The 27,712-nt window shown below is 42.7% G+C and overlaps 1 protein-coding gene across 6 annotated transcripts; it reads left to right on the forward strand.

Moving 5' to 3' along the window:
* On the forward strand, nt 1–27,214 carry CCNT1 (cyclin T1). 6 transcript variants are annotated; one of them, XM_068267698.1, is made up of 10 exons: nt 28–233; nt 5,289–5,370; nt 7,189–7,317; nt 12,775–12,835; nt 13,378–13,440; nt 15,870–15,915; nt 16,125–16,288; nt 20,668–20,738; nt 23,604–24,089; nt 27,059–27,214. In XM_068267698.1, the coding sequence occupies exons 1-10, from the start codon at nt 88–90 to the stop codon at nt 27,062–27,064; spliced, it is 1,254 nt and encodes a 417-aa protein (XP_068123799.1). In that variant the 5' UTR covers nt 28–87; the 3' UTR covers nt 27,065–27,214. The 6 variants fall into 6 exon arrangements, 4 of the variants coding, with proteins under 4 accessions (XP_068123800.1, XP_068123799.1, XP_068123796.1 ...); XM_068267699.1 differs by lacking the exon at nt 23,604–24,089 and having other exon boundaries at nt 1–233; XM_068267695.1 differs by having other exon boundaries at nt 30–233; nt 23,604–27,214.
* Nucleotides 27,215–27,712: the final 498 nt, after the last annotated feature.

Below are 27,712 nucleotides of genomic sequence, written 5' to 3' on the forward strand. Positions count from 1 at the left end.
CCTAAGCGCGATATGATGACGTCTGACGCGCAGTTTCGTCGTTGGCTTTTCCGGTGTCACTACGTTCACGTCCTCTCCCTTCAAGTCATGGCGCCTGCAGGTCGCTGGTACTTCACCCGGGAGCAGCTAGAGCGCAGCCCGTCCCGCCGTGCCGGCGTGGATCCGGACAAGGAGCTCTCGTACCGCCAGCAGGCGGCCAACCTCATCCAAGACATGGGCCAGCGCCTCAACGTGTATCCTTCCGCGGCCTACCGCCGAGGCTCGAGGCAGGGAGTGAGGCCTGCAGGAGGGGGGCCGCGTGAGGGAAGCGGAGCGCGCTCTGGCATGGTGTGGGCGCCAATATGCGCTGTACACAGCCTGGCACTGCAGGGGGCGGCATGGACCGGCCTGTGAGAAGGAAATGGCGCGCCGGATAAGTATGGCGGCGCGCCTACTTCACTGCTGGAGCCGGCAAACCGTGATTACGTCTATACGGATACGGCTAGCCAGTCATAAGATGCCGATTTAGTTATGAGTGGACTCTGACCTATATCTCACAGGGAGTCAGGGGAGCCGTAGCTCTTCGTGCTTTTCGCCTCCTTGTATCGAGGTATTCTCACTCTGTTCCCTGAAGAATTACGTAATTAGCGTGACTCTCGCCATGAAATGGCTGCAGCATCCGGAAGAAGCTGGAATGTGACTATGGATCTTCCACTGTACTCCCTGAGAGATATGTCAGAACGTGAAGTAGTGCATTTTGTGTGCAATTGACAAGGCACACCAAAATAAAATAAAATTCAGTTTTTACATTATGATGGTACAGTGATGTGTGGTGTCATTCATTCAGTGTTACACTGTGTCCATATTTTATTTTAGTGTGCCATGTTTCATTTTTTATTTACATTTTTGTGTGGAAAAAGGGAAGCTTACAGCATTTAAAACTTTTATCACACTTTTACCAGTTGAGTCAAAAACACTTTAAAATAAACAGACATGTGTATTCAAGGCTCTTGGTTGTGAATGAGTTCTACTAAATCCCCATAATATGGTGCTTCAGCTTTGGAGAAAGTGATATACTGAAGCAGAAGTGTAATGTAAATGAGTTTAACTTGCAAATCTAATTGTACAGACAGATTCATTCAATAAAAGGTAATTTTTGTACATGAGTTGTATATCTGCATTGCTGTAGTGCATCACCTATTCCCAATTTCATAAATTGGCTACATTTCTGAAGTTTTCAATTGGGTATAAGTTTCATAGCATTTGAAAATAAGTGACTTTGAAAGCTTTTTTTGGCATGTGACCTTATGATTTGCGTTAAAGCAAACTGCATGATTTCCCTGCCCATTCAGAATGAAAATTCCAAACTTTGCAAGAGGGTATTGGGTATCTAAATGAAAATCTTTATTCTGCATGATATGCCACTTTTTCCATTTATTGATAATGGAATTGAGGTAGTCTATAAATGATAAACACTTTAACATGAACTTGTAAACAAATATGGCAACAAACTTTGCTAAATTAATTTTGTATACAAGTTCCATGAACCTCATGATTCTTGCTTCATCACTATCTAGGGAAATAAAAAGAACTGAAAATGTATGCAGTTTGAAAATGGGCCAGCTCTGTACAACTGCATAGGTGGAATTGATTTCTTTTCAAACTATAGATTTGGATACCAAGGCCAGCCCTAATCACTATGTAAGTCTGGTTTTCCACATGGAGATTCATTTTTGCTTGCATACTTTTGTATGAAAATGTTCACGTTTATATGAGACTTTTCGCATGTGTCAAACAGAATTGACAATCATTACTTGGAACCAGATGGGGGGGTCAGAAAAAAAAAAACCTGCGTGCTGTCTGTTTTTCTTTCCTGCACATAAAGGAACCAGTGGTGAGACATGGAGATATTTATTTCCTTTTAAACACTGCACATTTCCTAGCTGTCCTGCTGATCTGTCTGTAATACTTATAGCCATAGACCCTGAACAAGTGTGCAGATCAGATGTTTCTCACAAGAATATAGCTGCATACTTGTTTCAAGTGTGTGATTCAGACACTACTGATCAGAAAGAACAGTAGGACTGCAGGCAACTGGTATTGTTTAAAAGGAAAAAAATATGGCAGCCTCCATAGTTCTCTCACCTCAGTTCCTTTTAAACACATGCAGAAAATAGACACTAGCCCATACACTTGCATGGTTGTGTCTTGTGCAGAAAAATTGAAGAATTTTGCACAATGTGGAAATGAAGGCTAATGCTTTACATGTAATTGGGGGTATTTATCAAGATGGGACAAAACATTAGAATAGTTGCCCAAAGGAATTCTTGCTTCATTTCATAGTTGAATCCTGATTGTGTTCTGTGTACCTGTCTTGATAATTCACCCACCCACATTGACCTGGAAAATTAAGTAGAAGTTAAATGACAACTGTAGTGAGGCTTCCATATTTCATTCATTTTACACAATACCAGTTGCCTGGCAGCCCTGCTGTTCTATTTGGCTGCAGTAGTATCTGAAAAACACTAGATACAGGCATGAAGCTAATCTTGTCAGATCTGACAATGTCACAAAGAATAATATTGTCAAACGCCTGATCTGCCGCATGCTTGTTCAGGGTCTACGGCTAAAGGTATTAGCAGAGGATATAGTTAAAAGGAAATAAATATGGCAGCCTTCACATCCTTCTCGCTACAGTTGTCCTACAAAGAGGAGCTGTCAGCCATACTATCTCAGAAAAAAAGACATCTATAAGTAGATAAATACTTGTTCTACTTACATAACATGTATTGTACTGTCCACATTTTGATTTTACTATAGTAAAAAAAAAATCCTTAGCATTTACCATTTTAAAGTGAACCTGAGGTGAGTTATATGGAGGCTACCATACTTATTCCCTTTTAAGCAATACCAGTTGCCTGGCAGCCCTGCTGATCCTCTGTCTCTAATACTTTTAGACATAAACCCTGAACAAGCATGCAGCAGATCAGGTGTTTCTGACATGGTCAGACCTGACAAGATTAGCTGCATGCTTGTTTCTGGTGTGATCCAGACACTACTGCAACCAAATAGATCAGCAGGGCTTCCAGGCAACTTGTGTTGTTTAACAAGAAATACATTTGGCAGCCTCCACATCACTCTCACCTCGGGTTCACTTTAAGTCTGAGGTAAAGTACAGAAGCAACAAAGGACAACTTCTTTTTGTGTACCAAATACATCAGGTAAACTGGGGAATGATCATTTATCAACAAGAAAAGTAATAGTGATTTTAACTTTTGGATTGCTTGGTTAGCATCCTTGTTGCTTGTTTACCAGATAAAAATAAAGAATTGATTTTATGCCCGACAGTTACGCTTTAACTGTGGACAATTCCTTATAATAAGTCTACTTCAAAGTAAATCTAATGTGAGGTTGGGGGGGGGGGGGGGGAAGTTATATACTTACCTATAGAGAGGAAAGGCTCTGGATCCTATAGAGTCTTTCAGGTCCTCTCTGCATGCAGCAGATCAAGTGTTTTTAACATTGTCAGATCTGACAAGATTAGCTGCATGCTTGTTTCTGGTGTTAAGACACAACTGCAGCTAAATAGCAGGACAACTGGTATTGTTCAAAAGGAAATATGGCAGCCTTCAAATTTTTGTCACTCCAGTTGTCCTTTAAAGTGTACCAGAGACGAACATTATTAAAAGATTTATACATACCTGGGGCTTCCTTCAGGCCCCTCCGCACCGAATGCTCCCAAGCCATCTTCCTCAACCTCCTTGCCCTGTAAATTAGGCACGCCGGCGAAGTGCGGCTGCGCTAGCTCCCGTGGCTGGGAGTGTTCTGTGCCTGTGCAGTAGTACTATGTGCGCAGTGTGCCCTGACTCTCCAAGCTATTGGGGCTTGTAACAGGAGAACCAGAAGGCAGAGGAAGATGGTGTGGGAGAGATCTGTGCAGAGGGGGCTAGAGGAAGCCCCAGGTATTTATAAATCTTTTAATAATGTTCATCTCAGGGTCGCTTTAAGATGAACTTAAACTCTCAAAGTTATTTATCTAAATAAGTACACCTGAGGGCAGGTCAGGCCCATTCTGCATGGTCCATAGGCTTCTCGGATCCTGTAACCGGACCGGCTAATTTCAGGGGCCGTATTACGTATTCCTCTCCCAGTTGCCACAGCTCAGAGTGGGAATACTATTAATGCCACCCAGGAGCTTGCCTACTGCAGAGTGAGCCGTCTTTTGGCTTCACCCTGTGCCCAAATTTGGCTTTGGCCATTTCAAATGTATGCCCTCTAACAGCCCATTGTCACAACGCAGGATCTTCCTTCATCTACTGGCTACGGTCCTGACCATGGACAAGCTCAAGCTATGGTCTGCACATCCCCAGTAGAACAAAGCCGATCATGCATGGATTTTTTTCTTCTCTGCATGAGTAAACACTTCTTTCTACTGGGCTTGCGCAAACCGTACTTGTACGGAACTTGAAGGGAGAGGTATATGCTGGCTACCATATTTATTTCCTTTTAAGCAGTACCAGTTGCCTGGCTGTTTTACTGATCCCCTGCCTCTAAAACAGGTGTTTTTGACATTTTTGTCAAATCTGACACGACCAGCTGCATGCTTGTTTCTGGTGTGATCCAGACACTACTGCAGCCAAATGGATCAGCAGTGCTGCCAGGAAACTGGTATTGTTTAAAAGGTAGTAAATATGGCAGCCTCCATATCATGCTTCAGATACCCTTTAAATAGGAAACTGCTTTACATGTATGTCGGCACAATACAAGACTTTGTATTTTAATGTTAATTCAAGTTATCTTTCCAATTCAATTTGCGGCCAGCTGTGCATTTCCCAAACTGGCTGAAGCTGAAATTGCACCTCTTTGCAAACCTGTCATTAGTACTCTCTGATTAGCGGGCGATTCCCGCTAATCACCGAACTGCTAGTGCTTTTTAAAGCGCTAGTGCTTTTCTAACCCTAGGACAGTGATCTAATTGGCGCTGATCGTGGGCGATTAATGCCAGTTACAAAACGTGTTATCTGCAGCATTTTGCCGAGATTCTGGAGTGATCACTCTGAATTGTAGAAGTGTACAGTGATTTTACCGCAGTAAAATCACTTGCACAAAACCAGTTTGCACTTTTAAGTGTGAATGGGCCCTTTCTGCAAAATATGGTTGCTCAGAAAAAGCCTCTTTTGCAGCAGGGATAATCCACTGTACAGATTAGAATCTTGTTACTCATTTTCTCATTTTTTTAAGCTGCAATGTAAACCTTCTGTCTTTCCTATTTCTCATATCATGTGATTTTCCTTAGTTTTATAATTCAGATCTCAACTTACTATTAATACAGCGATTGTGTATATGCATCGCTTCTACATGGTTCAGTCATTTACGAAATTCCATCGTAATGTAAGTGACACCTGATTCACAGTTTAATGTCATCTGTTGTATATCTGTACCTATAACCAAAAATGAGTTTTGAAGTCTACTTGCTCAATTATATATTACATTGCCATGAATGCAATTTTCAGTTCTTTTTTGGGGCATAGGTGAGCAGCACACGTTCACGTCCCCAGAGTCTGCTGTTTGGCTCTAAGTTAGCAACATAAATTTTTGCCTTATAAGGCCTGTTTTTATAGTATAGGTCCACAAAAGTGTGTTGAAATGGTAGAAATGTTCATGAGTCAGAAGTAAAACCAGAATAAATTGAATTGCTCTCATAACATCAAACCCTTGTATTAGGGCCCGTTTCCAGTAGATTTCTTTGCGGAAAACACAGAAAAATACTTAAACAAATTTGCATGCGTTTTCATGTATGTGATTTTAACCATGTCAGTGCCTGTGTGCTTTTAAATTGATTTTACACAATAACGTATGCAAATTCGCATGGAAAATTCGCTTGGTGAAAACGCAATGCGAATTCCTATTAAATACATGTGAATCGCAAGCGGTGTGTGAATTCTGATGGCTCTGCTGTGCAGATTTTTCCTGCACAGCAAAACGTTCAATTTTTCTGACAAGTGGAAACGGGCTCATTTACTTGTATTTGTTATGCAAATCTGCATGCAGATAATTGAGGGGCTGTGGCTAAAAGTATTAGAGAAACAGGATCAGCAGGAGAGTCAGGCAACTGGTATTTTAAAGGGAACCAAGGGCGTAGCAATAGTCATAGCAGCCATAGCATCTGCTATGGGGCCCTGCAGCAGAGGGGGCCCAGTGGGTACTTAATGTATTTACCATTAACTTTCTTGTGTTTCTCCACCCTTTGACTTTGTCTCAGTGCCCATGAACTATGTGCAGTGTTGATTGCATACGGATGTGAATTGACCAACAAAGTCATATCCGTAGGGTAGGGGCAGGTGGCATTGCTATATCCGAGGGCCCCATGAAAGTTTTGCTATGGGGCCTTATGATCTCTAGCTACGCCACTGAAGGGAACCTTAACTGAGAGTGATATGGATGTTTCCTGTTAAACAATACCAGTTGCCTGGCAGTCCAGCTGATCTCTGTGACTGCAATAGTGGCTGAATCACACCCTGAAACAAGTATGCAGCTAATCCAGTCTGACTTCAGTCAGAGCACCTGATCTGCATGCTTGTTCAGGGGCTGTGGCTAAAAGTATTAGAGACACAGGATCAGCAGGAGAGTCAGGCAACTGGTATTATTTTAAAAGGAATAATCCATATCCTTCTCAGTTTAGATTCCCTTTAAGTGAAGTGGTGTTCATTTGAAGCATCCTATCATATAAAGAATATTACACTTCCTAAAATTCCCTTTATATGTTTAGTTTGCGGTTAACCCTTTCAGTTCAGTGCACATGTAAATCAGTCTTCAGTGAGCTAAATGCTGGCCATATAAACAGCAAATCATTTTACCGGTATCTATGTAGTGTGCAGGCTACTTAAACTTGAATTCTCTCTCACACTAGCAAAGCATAGCTGTTAATTAGATTGTTTCCTCAGCAAATGTAAAACTTGTTCAGTGCTTAGAAAATGCATCTGAAATAATCAGTTATTTTGTAGAAAATAAACAAGAGGCCTACGAAGTTTGATAGTTTTACAGGCTAGATGCTTTTCAGTAGTACATAACAATCTCCCGTCTTATAAAAACACTGGTGCTGAAGATGTTTTACACCTAATTAGGTTTCGTTAAATTTGCAAAAAAAAGTTTGTGGATTGCTGGTCATAAAATGTCTGATAATGTAATTTGATGTTTGTTTCAATACAGACCATAGCACCCGCTGCTCTGTTTTTGGGTGCAAAGGTGGAAGAACAGCCCCGGAAGTTGGAGCATGTCATCAAAGTTTCACATGCTTGCCTAAATCCGAAGGAACCCATGCCTGACACCACTAGTGAGGTACATGTCACCCTCTGCATGTTCTTTATTCCTGCAGGAAGTAATCTATCATGCCAGTGAAAGTTAGTTCATCCATTTGATAATGGAATGCAATTATTAAGATCTGTTTGTAGATAATGCATGAAACTTTAGCGGGTCTCCTTGAAAGGAGAGAAGGTTAGATACCTAAGAGGAGGGAAGGCTCTGGATCCTTTAGAGCCTTCTATTTCCGCTGTCGGACCCCATTCATATCTCCCGCCTGTTGCATCTTTGGGTCTTCACAGAAGTACTCAGGTCTCCATACTGCACTTGTGCATACGCAGTACGGAGAGCCTCCAGTCTTCGGAAGCACTCGGAGATCCGAGCACTTTGACTTTATAGTCGTCGGCTCGAACAGTGGGCCTGTCCCGGGGGGGGAAGGGTAAGAGAGGAATGGGAAGACTTATTTTTTTTAGGACCGTTAAGCAAAAATAGAAGAAATTGGGTAGAGGAGCAAGGACTTTGCAACACCTCTGTAGTTTCCAGGTTATCCTTTATTTATGTTTGCTGGAATGTGTGGCATCCCTTTTGGGCTACTGAGTTTGAGTCATAAAAACCACTGACCTGCAGCATTTTGTGAATAATCATAGCTACAATTTTAGGGGTAGGAGTGTAGCTACAATTTTAGGGGTAGGAGTGTAGCTACGATTTTAGGGGTAGGAGTGTAGCTACGATTTTAGGGGTAGGAGTGTAGCTACGATTTTAGGGGTAGGAGTGTAGCTACGATTTTAGGGGTAGGAGTGTAGCTACGATTTTAGGGGTAGGAGTGTAGCTACGATTTTAGGGGTAGGAGTGTAGCTATGATTTTAGGGGTAGGAGTGTAGCTATGATTTTAGGGGTAGGAGTGTAGCTATGATTTTAGGGGTAGGAGTGTAGCTATGATTTTAGGGGTAGGAGTGTAGCTACGATTTTAGGGGTAGGAGTGTAGCTACAGTTTTCAGTCGGTAAGGAATCACAAGCTAGTGAAGCCATACCACCAATGCAGAATATATGCCAGTGTTAAGAATGATATTGAAGTATCCATTAGTGACAATGGGCCTGATTCACAAAGCTTTTCTGTTAAATTATCTCACCTTATTTATTAACTCAAAATTTCTCTCCTTAAAGGGAACCTAAACTGAGAGGGATATTTTCATTTTAAAAAATACCAGTTGCCTGGCAGTCCTGCTGAACTCTGGCTGCAGAAGTGGTTGAATTACACACCTGAAACAAGCATGCAGCTAATCCAGTTTGACTTCAGTCAGAGCACATGATCTGCATGCTTGTTCAGGGGATGTGGCTAAAAGTATTAGAGACACAGGATCAGCAGGAGAGTCGGGCAACTGGTATTATTTTAAAAGGAAGAATCCGTATCCTCAGTTTAGGTTCCCTTTAAGTGACTTAGCTCATGATGTAGCTCTCCTTATTTGACATAACTCATGGTTTAGCTCTCCTTATTTGACACAACTCATGGTTTAGCTTTCCTTGGCCCATATGCAATTCACTTTTTCACCTAAATTTTCTCCTAGGTGATAATTTTTAAATTTGTCAATAAAATGCTCTTTAAGCCACCATAAAGCAATAAAATACTCAAAATAATTTTGATAGTACTTTTTCACCTACTTTTTGGTATTTTTTAGTTGGAAAGTTATTTTAAATCAAAGATGAAAAATTATCTTCTAGGAGAAAACTCAGGTGAAAAAGTGAATTGCATATGACCCCTTATTTGACATAACTCATGACTTAGCTCTCCTTTTTTGACATAACTCACGCTTTAGCTCTCCTTATTTGACCTAGCTCATGGTTTAGCTCTCTTCATTTGACAAAACTCATGGTTTAGCTCTCTTCATTTGACAAAACTCATGGTTTAGCTCTCCTTATTTGACCTAGCTCATGGTTTAGCTCTCTTCATTTGACAAAACTCATGGTTTAGCTCTCCTTATTTGACCTAGCTCATGGTTTAGCTCTCTTCATTTGACAAAACTCATGGTTTAGCTCTCCTTATTTGACCTAGCTCATGGTTTAGCTCTCTTCATTTGACATAACTCATGGTTTAGCTCTCCTTATTTGACCAAGCTCATGGTTTAGCTCTTCTTATTTGTTTATCTCATGCATTAGCACTCCTTACAGTTGAGGTGAAAAATAAGTAACCTTTGTGAATCAACCCCCTTGTTTTCAAAGATTCTAGTTTACTGGCTGTAATGCTATAATCACTCTGAATCATTCACCTGCAATGACTATGTAAATCAGACAATCTGATTCTTCATTGACTGTTATCTGTATACTTATTCCAGGTGTATTTCAGAGGCTTCCCTCACCTTAGCTAAGTATGTATTTCTGAAGTCAGGCTTCGGCCCCTGTTCTCTTTGAAGAAGTCTCTTACATTACAGAAACCAAGTCTTCGGACTTCTAAGTAAACCTAGATGTCTAGCGAGCCATCTTATAATGTTCAGTTACAGTGTTTTTATTCTTCCAACTCCCCCCTCTTCTCAACTAAAGTATCCCCAACATCCCCTGACATTCTAGCGATAATATCTTGTTGGGGCTTTTTATTCTAACTCCACCCTCTTCCCAACAAAAGTATGCTCAACATCCCCTGACATCCTAGGTATAATATCACACTGGGGCTGTTGTTGAAGGGTCTGCTTGGCTGATGTTGCCATTGGAGTATGCCAGCCTCCCCCCAGTATATCAGTCAGGGGGAATATGGCTTTCATTTGGGATTGGCTCGGACATTCTAAGATGTAGTGCTGAGGGAATGAAGTCAGGACATTGGTGATCAAAGCATAGCGACTCTGAGGATTGTGGCTGTCTGGGCAGTAGGGGTCATATGATCCTGAAGTTGAGTATCTTGAATGAGTTTTGGAGTCTAGTGTCATATTAGCCGGGCAAAGTGTTAAAATACTTCTAAACTTGGGCTTTATTTTGTAGCTGAGCTTGATTTTTTTATTTTTTTTATTTCAAGCCCCTGTCCACCATTTTAATACAAATACTCGTTCCTTCCCCTCACATCAATCTTGCTAAGCAAGTTAAAACTTTTACCTTAACTTTTATGAAGTATACACCGCTGCTTCATAGATTCTTTCACTCAGCAACACATACATACAAAATTTAAATATAACTCTAACATTTTTCTAGTAACAGTTTACATGGTGTTGGAAAAGGAAAGAAAACGGCAAACCAAGAATTGTTGTACTTACCATTTGATGCCCATTTTCTAGGTTACCTGGGTGCAGGTGCAGAGGTTTTCTGGGTGATAGCTCACACAGCATTTGTGCTGGGCGAAGGGTAGTTGAGGCCTACTATTCAGCAGAAGCCGGGGTCTCGATTAGTTGCTGTGTGTGAAGGTCAACGTGAAGCAAAGTTTTTTCAGCTTGATAGGCTGGTAGGGTGCGATGTCACACTGTCCCCTGAGATGAGAGGCCAGAGCAGTGGCAAATCATCTGGGAAAGGAGAGCCAAAGCTAGAATTGGTGCTGAGGAGGATCGGGGATTGCGTCATAGGTGTCTCACGTTCTTTGCAGTAGCGCTGTGATAGTTAGAGACTCCTGCCCATTGGTTGCTGCAAGAACCTCCCTCCAATAAGAATAAGGCTGATTCCTATTGTAGTGTGGTTCCTGCAGCAACCAATGGATGAGGGTCTCTAACTATCACAGCGCTACTGCGGAGAACGCGACTACGCTGTGTAAACCTATGACACAATATGACACAATCCCCGATCCTCCTCCTCAGGACACTTCCGCGGGCCACAAAAGTTAGCTTCGCGGGCCTCAAGTTGGGCACAGCTGGGTTAGAGGAACTCTGAAAGTAGTGATGTCCCCATGATCACTGCTGTGTACCGAGGGTATTTAGAGTTTATTTAAATTGTTACTTAGCAAGACTGGTGGGATGGGCGAGGGATATTGGTAAAACCATGTGAATGATGATTTTTGCCACCTGAAAATAATTTATGGTTGTTTTTGGTAAAAAAAAATAGTGTGTATTGGGTATACAGAGTGGGATCTCTCTCTATCACCGTCTTCCCTATTTGTAGAACAGAACAGGCTGCTAGCCAGTTAGTTGAGAAACCTCTGTGCATCAGTTTTTCTTCCCAAAATAAGGAATGATCATTTTGAGCAACGAGTATCCTAGGTGTGTACATACCCTTCCAAAGCGTAGTAGGAAGATCTTAGTGGGTGGTGGTCTAAAGTAATTTTTTTTTCCTTGACTAATGAAAAACACTTTTTTTCAGTACTGCAAATAATAAATAAAACACAAGTTAAATTACTATGCATTTCCTTATAGCATATTCTGCAAACTAGCATTTAGTGTTCACTAGATGGGCTGCATTCATTAGTGCACCAAAGCAATGTATATGTGGTGCAGTAATAATAGGATATCCATGTTTATTGTTTTAGTTGGCAATCACTGCCAATGCACTGTATGTAGCCAGAATGTTCTCCATCATACATCAGATTAAAATAACCTTTTTGACTCCCTGACTTGTTACAAGAAGCTTGTTACCAGAAGTGTATATTGCTTTTGGGGATAAAGATGTACACTAATGTTATACACAAAAAGCAGTTGCTATTCTTCCTCTTGAAAAAATTTGGCGCCAGTGTCCTTAAAGCTCAACACACACCATACAATCTTGGTTGTACAGATTTACCAAATCTATGTAGTGTAAGGGCCAACAGATTGAAAATACCTTGAATGATTGATTGGATAAGCTCTTATACTACATGAAAGTGGTAAGATTGAACAACCTAGATTGTATGGTGTGTGTTGAGCCTTAGGCTTGAGACACACTGGAGAATGCTTTGCTGACCCTCATAGCTGTGTCAATGGTTTTAAAAAAACGTTTCCTTTTACTTGCATTAAAATCGCGGCTAAATAGCCACAATCATGATTTTCTGATTGCTGCAATTCTACTGCGATTTTAATGCAAGTGAATGGGAACGTTTTTTTTTTTTTTTTTTAAATCCGCTGACGCAGCACTGATGGTCAGCAAAGTGCTCTGTGGTGTGTCTTAAGCCTTAGTCACTCTGTTCTCACCATCTCACCATAGTGATGAACCTGCATGCTCTGCTGAACCGAGCAGAGGTGTTCATTACCCAGTCAGTGCTCCAGACCTCTGAGGGTGTTCACATCATACCTCAATGTGTGAGTGCTCACAGATGTCTGTTCTCAGCTTAAGAGAGGGCTGATAATTTGTGCACTTGCTTTAATCTGGCAGTAGTTTTCACTGGATCTTTGGCCTCTGTTGTTTTTGAACGCATTTTTATGAACTAGGCTCACCACCTGGTTTTAGAACTGCTAAATCTGATATATCTCTTCCACCTTGAAAAAGTACCTATTTTTATTTTTATACAAAATATCAGTGAAGCAGGATATGACCAGGTGGTAAGCCCATGCCTGTATACCATGGTTGTTTTGTACAGAGTGCATCCCAGTGAGTAACTTGCCGTCCTCTCAATAACAGGCATATCTGCAGCAAGCCCAAGACCTGGTCATTCTAGAGAGCATTATACTGCAGACCCTGGGTAAGTCTTCCAGAATGGCTGAAAATGGGGAGTCCTGGAAAGACCTAACAAAGGCCTGTGCGCTGCCATGGAGCAAAACTGACCTGGCAGAAGAGTCTGCAGGATATGACTGTGTGCGCCGGATACTAACCTTTCAGCTGAAGACTTACAGCATGGCTATGTTGACTGTGTATAGCTTGTTTAGCCAACATAGTTGTTTTATCTTAACTGTTTTTGTTTAAATTTTTTTTTTTTTTTTTTACAAATAAGAACTTTTACGTTTACATCACTTCCCATAGTGGCTTAAATTAACTGGTGCCATACATGAAAACGTTAATTTTGTGAGCACATTTTATGTATTTTAGTTTGACATTGAGTAAGTGGTTAATATGCATGAAACAAGCTAAAACCTGGTAGAAAATGTGTGGCTTGTTAAGTGGAATGCGAAAAGTTTTGTTTCACATTGAACATATTTATTCGCTGTAATGTTTGGCGACATTCTGTTATGCTCTCTGTATCAGGTATCTTACCGTGCTTTTCCTTTTTTTTTTTTTTCTTTACAGGATTTGAGATAACTATTGACCATCCGCATACACATGTTGTGAAATGCACACAGCTAGTTAGAGGTGAGACCAGTGATTCAAATGTTATTTATTCGCACAGCACTACTTGGCACATGTGAAAGCATGTCTGTTTGGGGGGGGGGGGGGGGCGGAGAGAGAGAGACCAGTAGACCATGCGGTATAGGGGAGACCAGTAGCCCATGCGGTAGGACGAAGAGTTAAAGAGCTCCCGCCCATACATCCTGAATTATCCGATTACCGGCAAATAACTGTCTCCCCCGTGAGTTTTTACCGCCCAGCTGAATGCTATGTGACTTACCCGTTCAGTAGATACCACCATGTCCAGGGGTACAAGAAACTCTGAGGCAGCTGCAAAGCTCCAAAAGTTCCAGCGAGGCCATGAGGATGAGGCCTTAGATGAAGAAAGCATATCTGTTGTGAAATGTATATTCCTCCTTATCAGGCCTAACTTTCCTGCTCCATTATATTCATACACGGCAAACAAAAATCCCTGCGATAGTAACACCTCCTGTAGAGAATGCTGCAGTTACTAATGATCCACAATTGTACTGTGAAAAGCATTCTTCTAATCTTCTAGTACAGGGGTCCCCAACCTTTTTGAGCCCGGGGCCCACTGTCCCGCCCAAAATTTTCTCCGGGGCCCCCCTGGGGGGGGGGGGGGGGGGGGGGGTGTTTGGAGGGGCGTGGCTAGTGGCGGCGGCAGTTACCACAGTATAGCAAGTACAGTTAGCCCAGTATAGCATGTACAGTTAGCCCAGTTGGCCAGTACAGTTAGCCCAGTATAGCTAGTACAGTTAGCCCAGTATAGCTAGTACAGTTAGCCCAGTATAGCTAGTACAGTTAGCCCAATATAGCTAGTACAGTTAGCCCAGTATAGCAAGTACAGTTACCACAGTATAGCAAGTATAGTTACCACAGTATAGCTAGTACAGTTACCACAGTATAGCAAGTATAGTTAGCCCAGTGTAGCAAGTACAGTTACCACACTATAGCAAGTACAGTTAGCCCAGTATAGCAAGTACAGTTAGCCCAGTATAGCAAGTATAGTTACCCCAGTATAGCCAGTAGTTACCACAGTATATCAAGTATAGTTAGCCCAGAATAGCAAGTACAGTTAGCCCAGTATAGCAAGTACAGTTACCACACTATAGCAAGTACAGTTAGCCCAGTATAGCTAGTACAGTTAGCCCAGTATAGCTGCCCCAGTGTAGCCAGTAGTTACCCCAGTATAGTGCCCCAGTGTAGCTAGGATAGGTGCCCTCTCCCCCCCCCCGCGGCCGCCGCTCCTGTTACCTAATGAGCGGGCGGTCGCTTCCTTCCTTATATTCCCCCAGGTGCTTCTCTCCTCGGTTGCAGCATCGCCATCTCGTAATACAGCAGCGCTTCCCGCGCGGCTGCTGTAAAGAAGGGAAGGAAACAGGGCAGTGGCTTCCTGTAGCGGCCATCGCCGTTACCATGGGAACCGCTGCCCCGCCCCCTTCCCTCCTTACAGCAGCCACACAGGAAGCGCTGCTGTAATACGAGATAGGAGAGGGGCTATGGGGAATATAAGGGAGGAAGCGGCCGCCGCTCTTAAGGTAACAGAAACGGCGGCCGCGGGGGGGAGAGGAAGAAAGGCCAGATCCGCCGCGGCCCCCCAGAAATTTGCCCACGGACCCCCAGGGGGCCGCGGCCCCCAGGTTGGGGACCTCTGTTCTAGTATATCTTCCCCAGCAAGAGAATAAAATTGACCAAAGCCGGCAGCTGCAAATCAAGTAGCTGGCAGCTGGTTACTGCTTTTTCAGACGACCGCCGCTTCTATTCATATGAATGGAAATGGTTGTTTAAGCAACAGTACCAGCGTTTCCTGTTGTTGTTTAACTCCCGGGGTAGATCCTGTTGTCTCATCTTGTAGCGTCCAGGATAGGCTACATTTGGTGGTTCCGTGTCCCCGTACAGAACGTGATGAGGAAATGCTGGGAACCGCCGCCAAAGGTAGCAGAAAAGCATTCAGCATCGGCTACACGAGCCGCTGCTTCTCTGAGATGCCCGTGTGAACTGGGCCTTATCCAGCAACTAGAGGCTTCAGTTGGCTAAATGTATTTCCCTGACTGGGTCAGTAAAGAAATGCATTTTAGGAGAATTTTTTTTAAACTACTTTCTAATCAGATTTCAGCTGACAAAGTAATGGGAGTCAGAGCTTATTAAGAAGTGCTAGTTGGTCATCTTTTACTTGATTATCAATCCTTTATGTTGCATCAGCTGAGATGTTAGGACCACTCGCTGGCATTCGGTCATGTGACCGAGCATTGGAGTTGCTCAGAGCAGCTTCTTTTTTAGGACAGGCAAGTTATCAAGTGTTTTTTTTCTGCTATTTATGAACTGCTGGTGTTTAAAAAAAAAAAAAAAAAAAAAAGATTAATTTCAGTATGCATTTGCTTGAACTAGTTGGCTAAATAGTTAATTGCATTGTCTTTTGTCTCTTTCTTTAGCAAGCAAAGACTTGGCTCAGACATCCTACTTCATGGCAACCAACAGGTTAATATATGAACTCATATTTGAGGTTGTGGGGAAGGAAGATTGCTGGTTTAAGTGCTAATGAATGTTTATCAGGAGGTTTAAGATTTCATGCAGTGTGCTGCACTTCATTGTTCTGCAATGCATATGTGTAGTTAGAGATTAGAGAGTGCTTGTCAGTAATGAGTACAGGCAATATCACTTCTAATATTTAATCTGCTTTCCCATAGCTTGCATTTAACTACATTCAGCCTCCAGTACACTCCTCCTGTAGTGGCCTGTGTCTGCATCCACTTGGCTTGTAAATGGTCAAACTGGGAGATCCCTGTATCAACAGACGGGAAGCCGTGGTGGGAGTATGTGGATGCGACTGTAACATTGAAGCTTTTAGATGGTTTGTATTTGTATGTATATGGTCTGTACATGGTCACTGAAACACATTTAGCAAGTGAGATCAATCCTTAGGAAATCAAATAGCAAGACATTTAGAAATGTAGTCATTTTGTGCATTGCAGCATTCCACATTTGCTACAATATTAGTGAGCAATTTGTGGACAATGATATGATCTACTGGATAGCATGAGACTGAATCTAACTCATTAAATGGATTGGAGGTGGTCTTCATACTACATAGATATCCAAGGATTGCTAGCATGAAAGTATTTTGGCATTCTTAAATGTTAAGTGTGCACAATGTGAAGATTGCCTTTATGCATGAGCCGCTGTGCATTCTGATGCAGTTTTGTTTTCTATCCCTACAGCCGAGAGATGCCAAATACTTACGAGGCTTTTTCCACCAGTTTTAATTTATGATCTGCAGCTCCATCGTGCTTTGGAATCAATCAGGCAAAGTGTCTGTCTGAGTGCTTGCAGAGATGGATGGAGCTGCAGATCATAAATTAAAACTGCCAGAGGAAGTTTCTGAAGTCTGGCATCTCTCGGGCTGCAGGGATAGAAATCAAAACTGCCACAGAATGCACAGCAACTGGTACTCTGCATAGGTTCATAAAAGGTTTGAGAATCAGAGAGTTAGAAGTAAGGCTGGGATCATGCTTTACAGTGTAAAATGGCTTATATATTTTTCAGGGCACTTTTTCTAAGCAGTTCATTTCGGCATCAAGCACCAACACTGGGTGCCATCATAGCAGCAATCACGCCCTGCGTAAAGGTAATTCGGGGATCAGAATACCAGACCCCAAATTACATCTCCCTCCGAGTTGCTACAACTCGGAGGGGGAATAGTATTTAATGCTGCCGGGGAGTTTAGCGGCAGTAGGGAGGGCTGTCGTTCGGCTCGCCTTGTGCCAATATAATATATATATATTTTTTTTTCACTTTAAAGTGGAATATAACCCTGCATTTCAACTTTGCTCTAAAACATTATTTACAGTATATTATATGCAACCAGCATTTGTTTTTTACTAGACCAGCATTGGAAGGGTTACACAGAGCTTTAAAGTTCCTGGAGAGAACTGCAGACCGAAGCTTACATAGATACATTTTGTTTACATAAATGTATCTAAGTGTGGAATGTGACTCACTCTCTCTGACTGAGAAGGAGCTGGAGGACAGCCAAAGTGTGTAACATTTATCACTTGTTACATTCTATTTAGTTAAATGTATATATCTGAACGTCTGCATATCTCTCCACGGAACTTTAAACCTCTGTGTGTAACCCTTCCAATGCTGGTCTAGTAAAAAAAAAAATGCTGGTTGCATATAATATGCTGTAAATAATGTTTTAGAGCAAAGTTGAAATGCAGGGTTATATTCCGCTTTAATATGATTTTTAGTTTGCGTTTCATCGAGATTTACCAGTATGTCCGACATATACTTGCAATCAATTCCGGCACAAAATGAATTGCATTGTTGATTGGGCCTTCTCTTGGTGGCACCAATTTTTATTCGATTCATTAATAATTATCGAATCAGATGGTTGATCTCCCGCAAGTCATGTATGGGCACCTTTAAACTGCCAGAAGATTTATTTATTGCCTGCTATGCGAATTGTGTTCATTAAATGTCTTGCCCAAATCTACATGTACCAAAGTCCTCATTAGTCACTAGGGATTATAACTGAGATGCAATTAAATTTGAGATGATTGAGAACTCTGTAATTATTATAATGCCCAGAATTATTAGACATCTATGGAGTATGGAGGTGTATCCACCTAGAAACGTCCACAGCAATTGAAGGGCTTTTAGGAGGGGCTTCCATGGATTGGTTTTTCCCAGCACATCATGTAGATGTTAAATTAGAGTTTGGGGAATCTGCAGAACAAGGGAAGCGTGATTTCAGACCAGCTTTTCCATTGCTTCGTGATGCTTGCGCTTTCCCATTAAATTAATTTTCCTTTCAGCATATCCCCATCAAGAACTGACTGTTCACTTGCTGTCTAACATATCTTCCCCATTAATAAGTGTTATTGTACAGTGTTCTCCCCAGGCTGTTTTAGCCGGGTGCTCCACCCGGCTAGATTTGGTGACCACCCGGCTGTCATCGGCTCACCTCCTCACCTCCTCCTATGCTGTAAGCAGAATTGCCCTGCATTTTCATCTCGCCCCACCCGGCTGCTTTTTCATGCCACCCGGCTACCATTTCATGCCACCCGGCTGGAAAATAATTCTGAGGAGAACACTGTTGTAACAGGGTAACCGGTGTTATCATTCACTTCACCTGTTAAAGTGAATGGGAACCGCGTTTTTTTTTTTAAAAATTAAGCAAATACTTACCTAAGGAGAGGGAAGGCTCCGTTTCAATCCCCCACCGAAAGGGTATTTTGAAGTCTTCGAAAGCTGTGTCCTCCCGAAGACGTGCGGCTCCATACTGCACAGGTGTGAGCGTACAAGAGAGCGTGCTTGCGCAGGTGCAGTACAGGGCCGCCCCTTCTTCAGGAGCACTCGGGCTCCCTGAAGACTTCTGAAGCCTCCTTCGGCCGGGTAAAGCAGTATTTGACTGAATTAGTCAAATACTGCTACCAGGCGAGCCAGCACTGGAACGAGGGGACCAGGAGAGGAGCGGGAAGGCTCTATACGACCCAGAGCCTTCCCTCTCCTTGGGTAAGTAACTGTCTCATTTTTTCTTAATGCGGTTCCCATTCACTTTAAGGCTCGTACACACGTCGGATTTTCGCAAATGACCCGTCGTTTGAACGACCGGTCGTTTGGATGTCAAATCGGGCATGTGTACGGTCTGTCGTTCAGCTAATAAGACTGGATTTGAACGATCCGCCAAGCGGATCGCGCAAGTCCAGTCTTATCAGCTAAGCGACATACTGTACACGCCCGATTTGACGATCAAACGACCGGTCGTTCAAACGTCCAAACAACGGGTCATTTGCGAAAATCTGACGTGTGTATGTACCTTTAGTGGGTGTGATGATGTGGTTGATTGGTGTAAGTATCTGCAAAGTTGTCACCTGTGTAAATTTGTTCTTGTTTGCTTTTTCAAATGCTAGGGCAACACTAGTCATAGTGCTGAGTTGTGCCCTCCAATATGATTGCATGCTAGATAAAAAGTTGCCTAAGGGCCTGGTGATTTTCCAGGGGCCTGCTTGACCCCAGGCACTACCAAATTTTACAGGGCTGGTGGACCAATAGGGAAGTGCAAAAAGTCTAAAAAAAAAATACTTGGCTGGCAGGGAAAGGGTTAAAAGATTCTAGTAAATGTTGTTGGGTTGGGCATTAATATTAATAACATAAAATATACAGTATATTCTTGCAGATAAGCCACCCTCCCCACTTTTTACTCGGTGGAAAAAAAAACAGACCTACGGATAAGCAGATGAGGTGAAAGGAAATGGGGGAGGGAATGAGACTAGCAGGGCAGTGCTGTGCAAGTTACCATTAGCTTTGCTGTGTTTGTTTCTACTGAGTATAGATGGGCTTTAAAGAGACTCTGTAACAAAATTTTCAGCCTCATTTCTTCTATCCTACAAGTTCCTATACCTGTTCTAATGTGGTCTGTCTTACTGCGGCCTTTCCTAGTTGCACAGTGGCTGTATTATCTCTGTTATATAATCTAATCTTCTTTCCTCTGACGGCTTTGTCGGACTCAGGCAAGAATGTGCTGCTTTGCTTGTTATAGGCAGAAGCTATACACACCCTCTCCATGCCCCGGCAGGCTCTGTATGAGTCACAAACGGAGCTCCTCTCAGCTTATCACATGCCATGTCTTTTGTTTGTAAACACTGCCTAAAACTGGCAATTACAAGCCAGGATTGCAGCAGGGAGTGGCAGAAACAGCACAGAGGGGCCAAGGAGAACATAATGAATAGAATGGTATGCTTTTTATTGTAAGAATTTTAGAGAACAGATTATCTTTAAAAGATTTGAATTTCTTCCCCTTTAGACATAGAGGTCCCAGTTTCTGACACAATTTTAGGTATTAGAATTGAGGGAATGCCCCTCCCAAGTCATCCACTGAGCACCTACAGTTGCAGAGATCAGAGAACTATTGTGGAGGAGGGGAAAACCAAGCTTTGCCAATCCCTCGAACCTCGTCAGCTAATGCAGAACCACCAACTGCTAGGGAGCAGCAATTCAATATGGAGAGTGCTGGTCCTAACAGCCTTGCATATCTGCTTTAATGTATGGATCGGAATATCATAGGCATTTTAATTCAGTGATTTTGATGACATAAAATAAGAATTTTGCATTGGAGAGATATCACATGATCCATAACAGTGCTGCAGATTAGTTCCTGTAACATGCATGCTTTTCATACTTCATAGATATTTGCTCAGTTTATCTCTCTGTGTTACTTTTTTTCAGAATTGACTCATGATTTTCTTCAAATCCTAGAGAAAACTCCAAATCGGCTGAAGCGTATAAGAAACTGGAGAGTACGTTTTTCTTTCTTATAGATTGTGTAAATGTCAAGATTTTTAAGTAGAAGTATAATACAGTTATAGCAAGTCTGAAGAAGAAAAAAAAACAAAAACCAGATACTCGCCTATGGAGAGAGAAGGCTCTGGGTCCTATAGAGCCTTCCCATTTTTCTCACAGTCCCCTCATTGCAGTGCTGTCACCCCGTTTCAGTCTACCGCCACTGGAGGCTTCAGGAGTCCGAGTGCTCCCAAAGACCGCCCGGCTCCATACTGCGCAGGCATGAGTATGTGCTGGCTCATATGCAGTACGGAGCCACCTGTCTTCAGGAGCACTTGGGCTTTCAAAGTCTCCAGTGGCAGCACAGAGCAGTATTCAACCCATTGATCGAATACTGCTAATGGCAGTGAATGGTCTGGAACGAGAGGACCGGGAGAAGGCCGGAAAGAATCTCTAGCACCCAAAGCCTTCACTCTCCAAGCCTTTTGTGTTTTGTTTTTTTTAGTTTCTCATTCTTTGTCAGCTTTGTATATTCTGTATCAGAATAAGAGAGACAGAATAGTTTTGTTGCCTGTTCAAAAGTTTGTGGATACATAAACACTGCGCTAATATGTGCTCCTTGATTCTTTTCTTTCAAAATTATAGATATTTATTTAGGTAGTTTGCCATTTACTATAACATCATTAATTCTTGTGGAAAGCCTTTCTGATCATGGCTGGTTTTCAGGCAAGGCCACAAAGGCACCAGGAAGCAAGGGGCAGGCAGTGGGGTGGCACACTCATGCAGTCAAGCTGCCAAACATGTGAACTGCAGTGGTCAGGCAAGTGTCTGGGACTTGTGACCTGAGCTGTCACTCACTGTAACTGCCGGCTGCTCTTCAAGTCCAACTCTGCCCTTTATGCAGCTCCAACCTATCAGAGATGTGGAAATGCTGAGAAGTTCCTTACATCACACCATGCATGACACAGTTATAACCAATCTGATAATTTCAGATGGGATTGATCCGCAATACAGATTGATAAAACAATTGAGAAATTGATCATTTGTTTTCGATTGGCACCATCAACACTGTCCAATCAAATCAAAGGTTGCTCATTAAAGAGAACCCGAGGTGGGTTTGAAGAATATTATCTGCATACAGTGGCTGGATCTGCCTATACAGCCCAGCCTCTGTTGCTATCCCAAACCCCCCTAAGGTCCCCCTGCACTCTGCAATCCCTCATAAATCACAGCCACGCTGCTGACAAACAGCTTGTCAGAGCTGGCTGTGTTTATCTCTATAGTGTCAGTCTGCTGCTATCCCCGCCTCCTGCAGAACTCCAGTCCCCGCCTGCATCCCTTCCCTCCCTGCTGATTGGAGGGAAGGGACGGGGGCAGGGACCGGAGCTATGCAGGAGGCGGGGGAGCAGCTGAGACTGACACTACAGATGTAAACACAGCCTCACAGCACGGCTGTGATTTATGAGGGATGGCAGAGTGCAGGGGGACCTTAGTGGGGTTTGGGATAGCAACAGAGGCTGGGCTGTATAGGCAGATCCAGCCTCTGTATGCAGATAACATTCTTTAAACACACCTCAGGTTCTCTTTAAGTAAAATTGCATCATTAATGGTCACCTTTAAATAAGAGCGAGCAATGTGTGTGTATGTGGGTGGTGGTGGGGGGGGGGGGGGGGGGGTTATTATTGGGCAGGTGGTGGCTGTTGATAGTGGCCTTGGGCAGCAAAATGGACTAAAATGTAGACTGGTAAGATTTGTGGCTTGGATGTTGAAGGCAGCATCACATATTCAACAATCTGGTTGCCTCCACTCTTTCTGTGTCATTTTAATTCATATGTGGCTTGAATTAAAGGGAAGGTCCGAGCATAGTAAAAATAAAAAATCCACTTACCTCGGGCTTCCTTCAGCACCTTGCAGCCATCCTGCGCCCGCGCCGCAGCTTCAGTGGCTCCCAGTCCCCTATGGTGCAAATGCCGACCTGGCTTGTGCTTCAACATGCGACTCACTGAGTTGCACTGACGTCATCCGGACTTTACTGCACAGGCGCAGAACTACTGCGCCTGCGTAGTACAGTCCGAATGATGTCAGCGCGAAGCTTGAGCCGCTCGCGCAGGCGCAATGGGCATCTTGCACCGGAGGGAACCCCGGGCCACCGGCACGGAGCAAGGATGGCACAGGAAGGCTGGCAGGCTGGAGGAAGCCCCAGGTAAGTGGATTTTTTTATTTTCAAGGTGCTCGGATGTGTCCTTTAAGCTGTTGGTCAACATTAAAAAAAATAAGCCAATCAGATTTTTTTACTTTGATTGCTGCTGTTGAGTTATGAAACTGGTACGTGTATCCATTTACTTGAAAAGTATTGTCCGTGCAACTATTGACTTTATTTGGTTTCTGGTCTGTTAGGTTCGGACCATTCACCATTGTTCAAGTCTCAGAACCAGACACACATTTATATACCTTGTGATATTAGGTTATGAATTATCTTTATCTTTTGTTGGATCCTGGATCTTAAGTGAAATATAAATGTATTTTGTTAATAAGAATGACCAAACTTTACGATAAAGATAACGACAATTCTCTATGGAGAACCACGTGATCAAATCATCAGGTGATTAGTTTGTACTCCGCTGATTGGCTGGTCACAGTAAGCCTACACAGGAAGGATTCTTAGTCGTGATCAGGTTACCATGGCTAGCCAAACAGAAATACAAATTGATCACATGGTAAAATGATCATGAGTTTCTACATCAATTCTCCAGCCTGGAGAAATTATCATGGGACAGTTGATCATCTCTACTGTACATGTACCATACGTTGATGATGTAGAATTACTTAACTGTATGGCTTGTTAATCCTGGACATTTTTGTCAACCTTCACTTTCATATAGATATATCAAGCTAACAGAAAGCCCAAGGAAGATAGCAGTGATGATGTGGATGGAAATGACAGCCTTTCTGAGCAGACACTACTTAGGATGATTTCCCGCAGTGGGCACTTGAGCAAATCTCCATTCTCTGACTCCTCTTCTCAGCCATTCTTATTATCAAATCTGGACTCTGAATTGTCTGAAAGCTCATGGGGCGCTCCACAAAGTAACCCACAGGAGCAGCAAAGGACTAGTGAGCTTACTGCTTGTACGGATCAGTCACAGTTACCAGGAAATAAACCAACTCTTGCTAAGGTCTCTCTAAAAGAGTACCGTGCAAAGCATGCTGAAGAATTAGCAGCTCAAAAGCGTCAGCTGGAAAATATGGGTGCCAGTTTAAAAGAACAGTATGCCACTGCTGCACAGAGCTTACTTATACAGCAGCAGAAAGAACGGGATAAGGAGAGTCATACTTCACCTATCATTCTGAAGATTCCGTTGCATGAGGTGAGCCACGAACGTGCAGAAAAGACCCCCACGCTGAAACTGCGTCTGCCCATCTCAAACCGTGAAAAAACTGAGGATACAAAGATTCGTATAAAAGTGCCAAATGAAGAGAGCAGCAGTGGTAGTAACAGCAGCAAGAGTCGAGACAAACACCGAAGCAGTTCTTCAACTTCACACCACCATCACCACCACAATAGTCAGTCCCATCGACAACACCATCACAACTCATCCGGCTCAGGCAGTAAAAGATCATCTTCTAGCATGGGGGGATCATCACACAAAACATCAGATCCTTCTAGAAAAAGACCTTCTACAGAAGATAATGCTGGCCACGACCACCATTCTCAAAAACTCAGCAGGATTTCTGCATCTTCTAAAACAGAATCTCCAGCAACACAAGCGGCACATAGAGCTTGGAGTAGTCATATACTTCAAAACAAAACAGAAAGGGAGACTTCTGGGTCTGATGGGCTTAGTGCACCAAAAGTTATTGATTATACTGAAACTGTGAACATGATACATTCGATACATTCACTGCTAAGTGCACAGGGAGTGCAGCCCCCTCAGTATTTAAATCAATATGGGGAATATCGCAAGCATAGGCCTAGCAATGCAGATAAACCTAGGCCTCCCCCACTTCCAGCTGAGCCACCTCCACCTCTCCCACCACTCCCAAAATAGTTGACGACCTTACAGGTCCTTTATGCTGGGAGAGGGATTGGGGTTATTTATCTAGCCACCCTTCAGCGTTAACACCAGCATACTACTTTTTCTGAGCTCTTCCTTGTATTTTTATTTATCATCCGTAGAAAGTCACTTTTTTAAGTGTTCATTTTTCTTGTGAATCCTGTGCTTCTTACCTTTTTAAGAAAATATAAAGCTGTACCTGATGTGTTGTCTAGATAACTGTTTAGTCACATCAGTTATCATTCTTTTTTCTTTTGGTCTGTGTGACTTGTAATTAATCCTAGTCAAACTGAGCTGCAACATGAATTGGATTTCTCCAATAAACGGGGTGATATTACACATCACTTTTTCATGTGACGCTAGTAAGATGTATTGTGCTAGGAGCAGTTCTCGGTCACGCAGAATCGTATTGAAAAGATTTCCCATGAAGCACAGCCCTTACTTTTGTTGTTCGTCTTTCCCTTGCTGCTGTCCTCTATTGAAACGGGTTGATGGTGTTATTAGTATACATAAGTAGATATACTTACATACTTTAATACAGAGATTAAGAAGTTGTATTTGGATAAGTATTATAAGGAAAGTCTAAGAAGTATGGGTTGCTGCATTCCAAGCTCATCGTGATACTTGACATGCATGTTATTTTCTCATCTCAGGTGTTATTTATGAAAAGCTTCCTTGAAAGAGAAATGAAGTCATAAGGGCTGTGTACTTTAATATACAGTTTTGTATAGATAAAAAATATATACCTTGCCTGAGATTGGATCTCATTTTCATTAAGATGACCTCTACCGCTTGCTGTACTGAAACAGAAATTTGTTAAAGCAACCCGAAATACGGTTTTGAAAAAAGTTTCACTTACCTTGGTCTTCTCCCAGCCCCCTGCAGCTGTCCTGTCCCTCCAGTCCCCCGTTGCGGCTGAGTTTCTCTTCTTTTAGTCAACGTCCACTGCGACTCTGGCTGTGCGCATCCTTGTTTGCGCTTCCATTGACGGAAGCGTCCTGCACAGGTGCAGTAGAGATTTTTTCATACTGCTAAGAACGCTCCCAGCTTTGGGCGCGGGAACAGGGAGCAATGGCCGTCAACTTGTAAGTCGGTGGTGAAGAAACGGAGCCGCAACGGGTGACCGGAGGATCTTTGAGTACTGGGACGGATGCAGGGGGCTGGGAGAAGCCCTCGGTTAGTGAATCTCTTGTTTTTTTTTAAATTTATTTCCGGTTCGCTTTAAAGTGAGCCTGACTGCTGTCTGCGGTCAGCTAAGTGAAATGTCTCCCAGAGATGCAGATGCCATGATTTCCGTTATCTTTAATAGCATCCTTGAAGCTATCCTGCATTGACCTGTCTTTCTGTACTGTAAGTTTGGATTAAATGTCCATCAGCAGAACAATTATTGGGGAGCGATCATATTTTTTTATTAGATCAGGCAGATTGAAAGAAAAAAATCGTATTTGATCTCTCCACACCAATAAAGTATTAACCTTGTAATCATATCTCCACCAGTTCATATCTATAAAATGAATCCATCATATGGAACAAACAATTCTTTAAAGTGATACTAAAGCAGGATAAAAAAAAAAAATCTAATACCTATGGAGAGGGAAGGCTCTGGATCCTATTGAACCTTTCCTGTCCTCTCTCGGTCCCCTTGTTCAACCAACAATTGAATACACCTTTGGGGACCTTCAGAAGCCTTCGGGAGCACTTGCGTCCCTGAGTGCTCCCAAAGATGGGTAGCTCCATACTGCGCGAGTGCGCACTCTTGTGCATGTGCAGTATGGAGCCGCCTGTCTTCAGGAGAAGTCGGGGATGTGAACCCAACTACAGATTTTACCCAACTACAGATTTGCTTTAGGGAAACTTGAACATTCATGAGTTGAGAATTGATGGAGCCCATCAGCTTCTCTTTTTTTCATGCAATATAATCTAAAGAATCTGATCGTTCACTAAAAAATTGTATTGTTAATGGGGCACTTTTATAAATAACCTAAACCACATCCTCCAGTCTCCTGTTTCAGTCGGATGCCCAAGTAGGCGTAGCCTATAGAATATGCTAATTTTCCAAATTGCTGCAAATGATGTTGCAATTTGTATGATATTTGACCAGTCAAATGCAGTTGCTGCTGTTTTGATTGGCCCAGACATAAGCTGCATACAAATTACATCAACATTTGCATCAAGTTGGAAAACAAGTATATCCTCTTGAGATCAGAGATGCATCCTGTTTTATGTGAGGTATTTAGGGAGTGTAACTGATTTTAACTTTAGATTTTCACTTGAATTTACAGAGCTGAGCTACAGAATATTGCAGAAAGGTACAGCTACAAGGGATTGTAAAGGTGTAGGAACCACATAGGTATACGTGTTCTGTGTGTCTTTGAGATATTTAACTTGGCTTAACCTGTTTCCATATCCTGCGAAGTAAAGCAAATGTGAAAACATTATATATGCTGCTGTCTTGTAATTGTTCCATGTCTGGCTTCAGTGTTATTTTTTCTTGCTATGAAATCATATTTGTGAATTGAGTGTGATTTCATCTTAAAGTGTACCAGAGACTAAGGATTAGAACGAATCAATTCTTACCCGGGGATTCCTCCAGGCTCAGTCGGGTCCAGTCTGGGTCTTCGGTGCATGCGCAGTAGACCCGGACTGACGCAACTGAGCCAGCTACCGGGGCTCATTGCGGCTGAACGGCAGGCCGCAGGAGGACGACATGGGACTCGCACATGTTTATGTGGCTGGAGGAAGCCCTGAGTAAGTATTGATTCATTCTAATCTTTAGTCTCTGGTACACTTTAAGCTGTAAATTGTCCCCGCCCCTTCCTCCCTTAGTAAGCTTATCCCGTTTGTCAGATGTCACCATCTCTAGTCATGTTAGTATCGGGATAAGTGGGTCACAGTCTTCAATAAACCTGGTACAGCTCTTCATTATGTCATTAGAA

Source organism: Hyperolius riggenbachi, chromosome 2 (assembly GCF_040937935.1).
Source record: "Hyperolius riggenbachi isolate aHypRig1 chromosome 2, aHypRig1.pri, whole genome shotgun sequence".
Lineage (NCBI taxonomy): Eukaryota > Metazoa > Chordata > Amphibia > Anura > Hyperoliidae > Hyperolius > Hyperolius riggenbachi.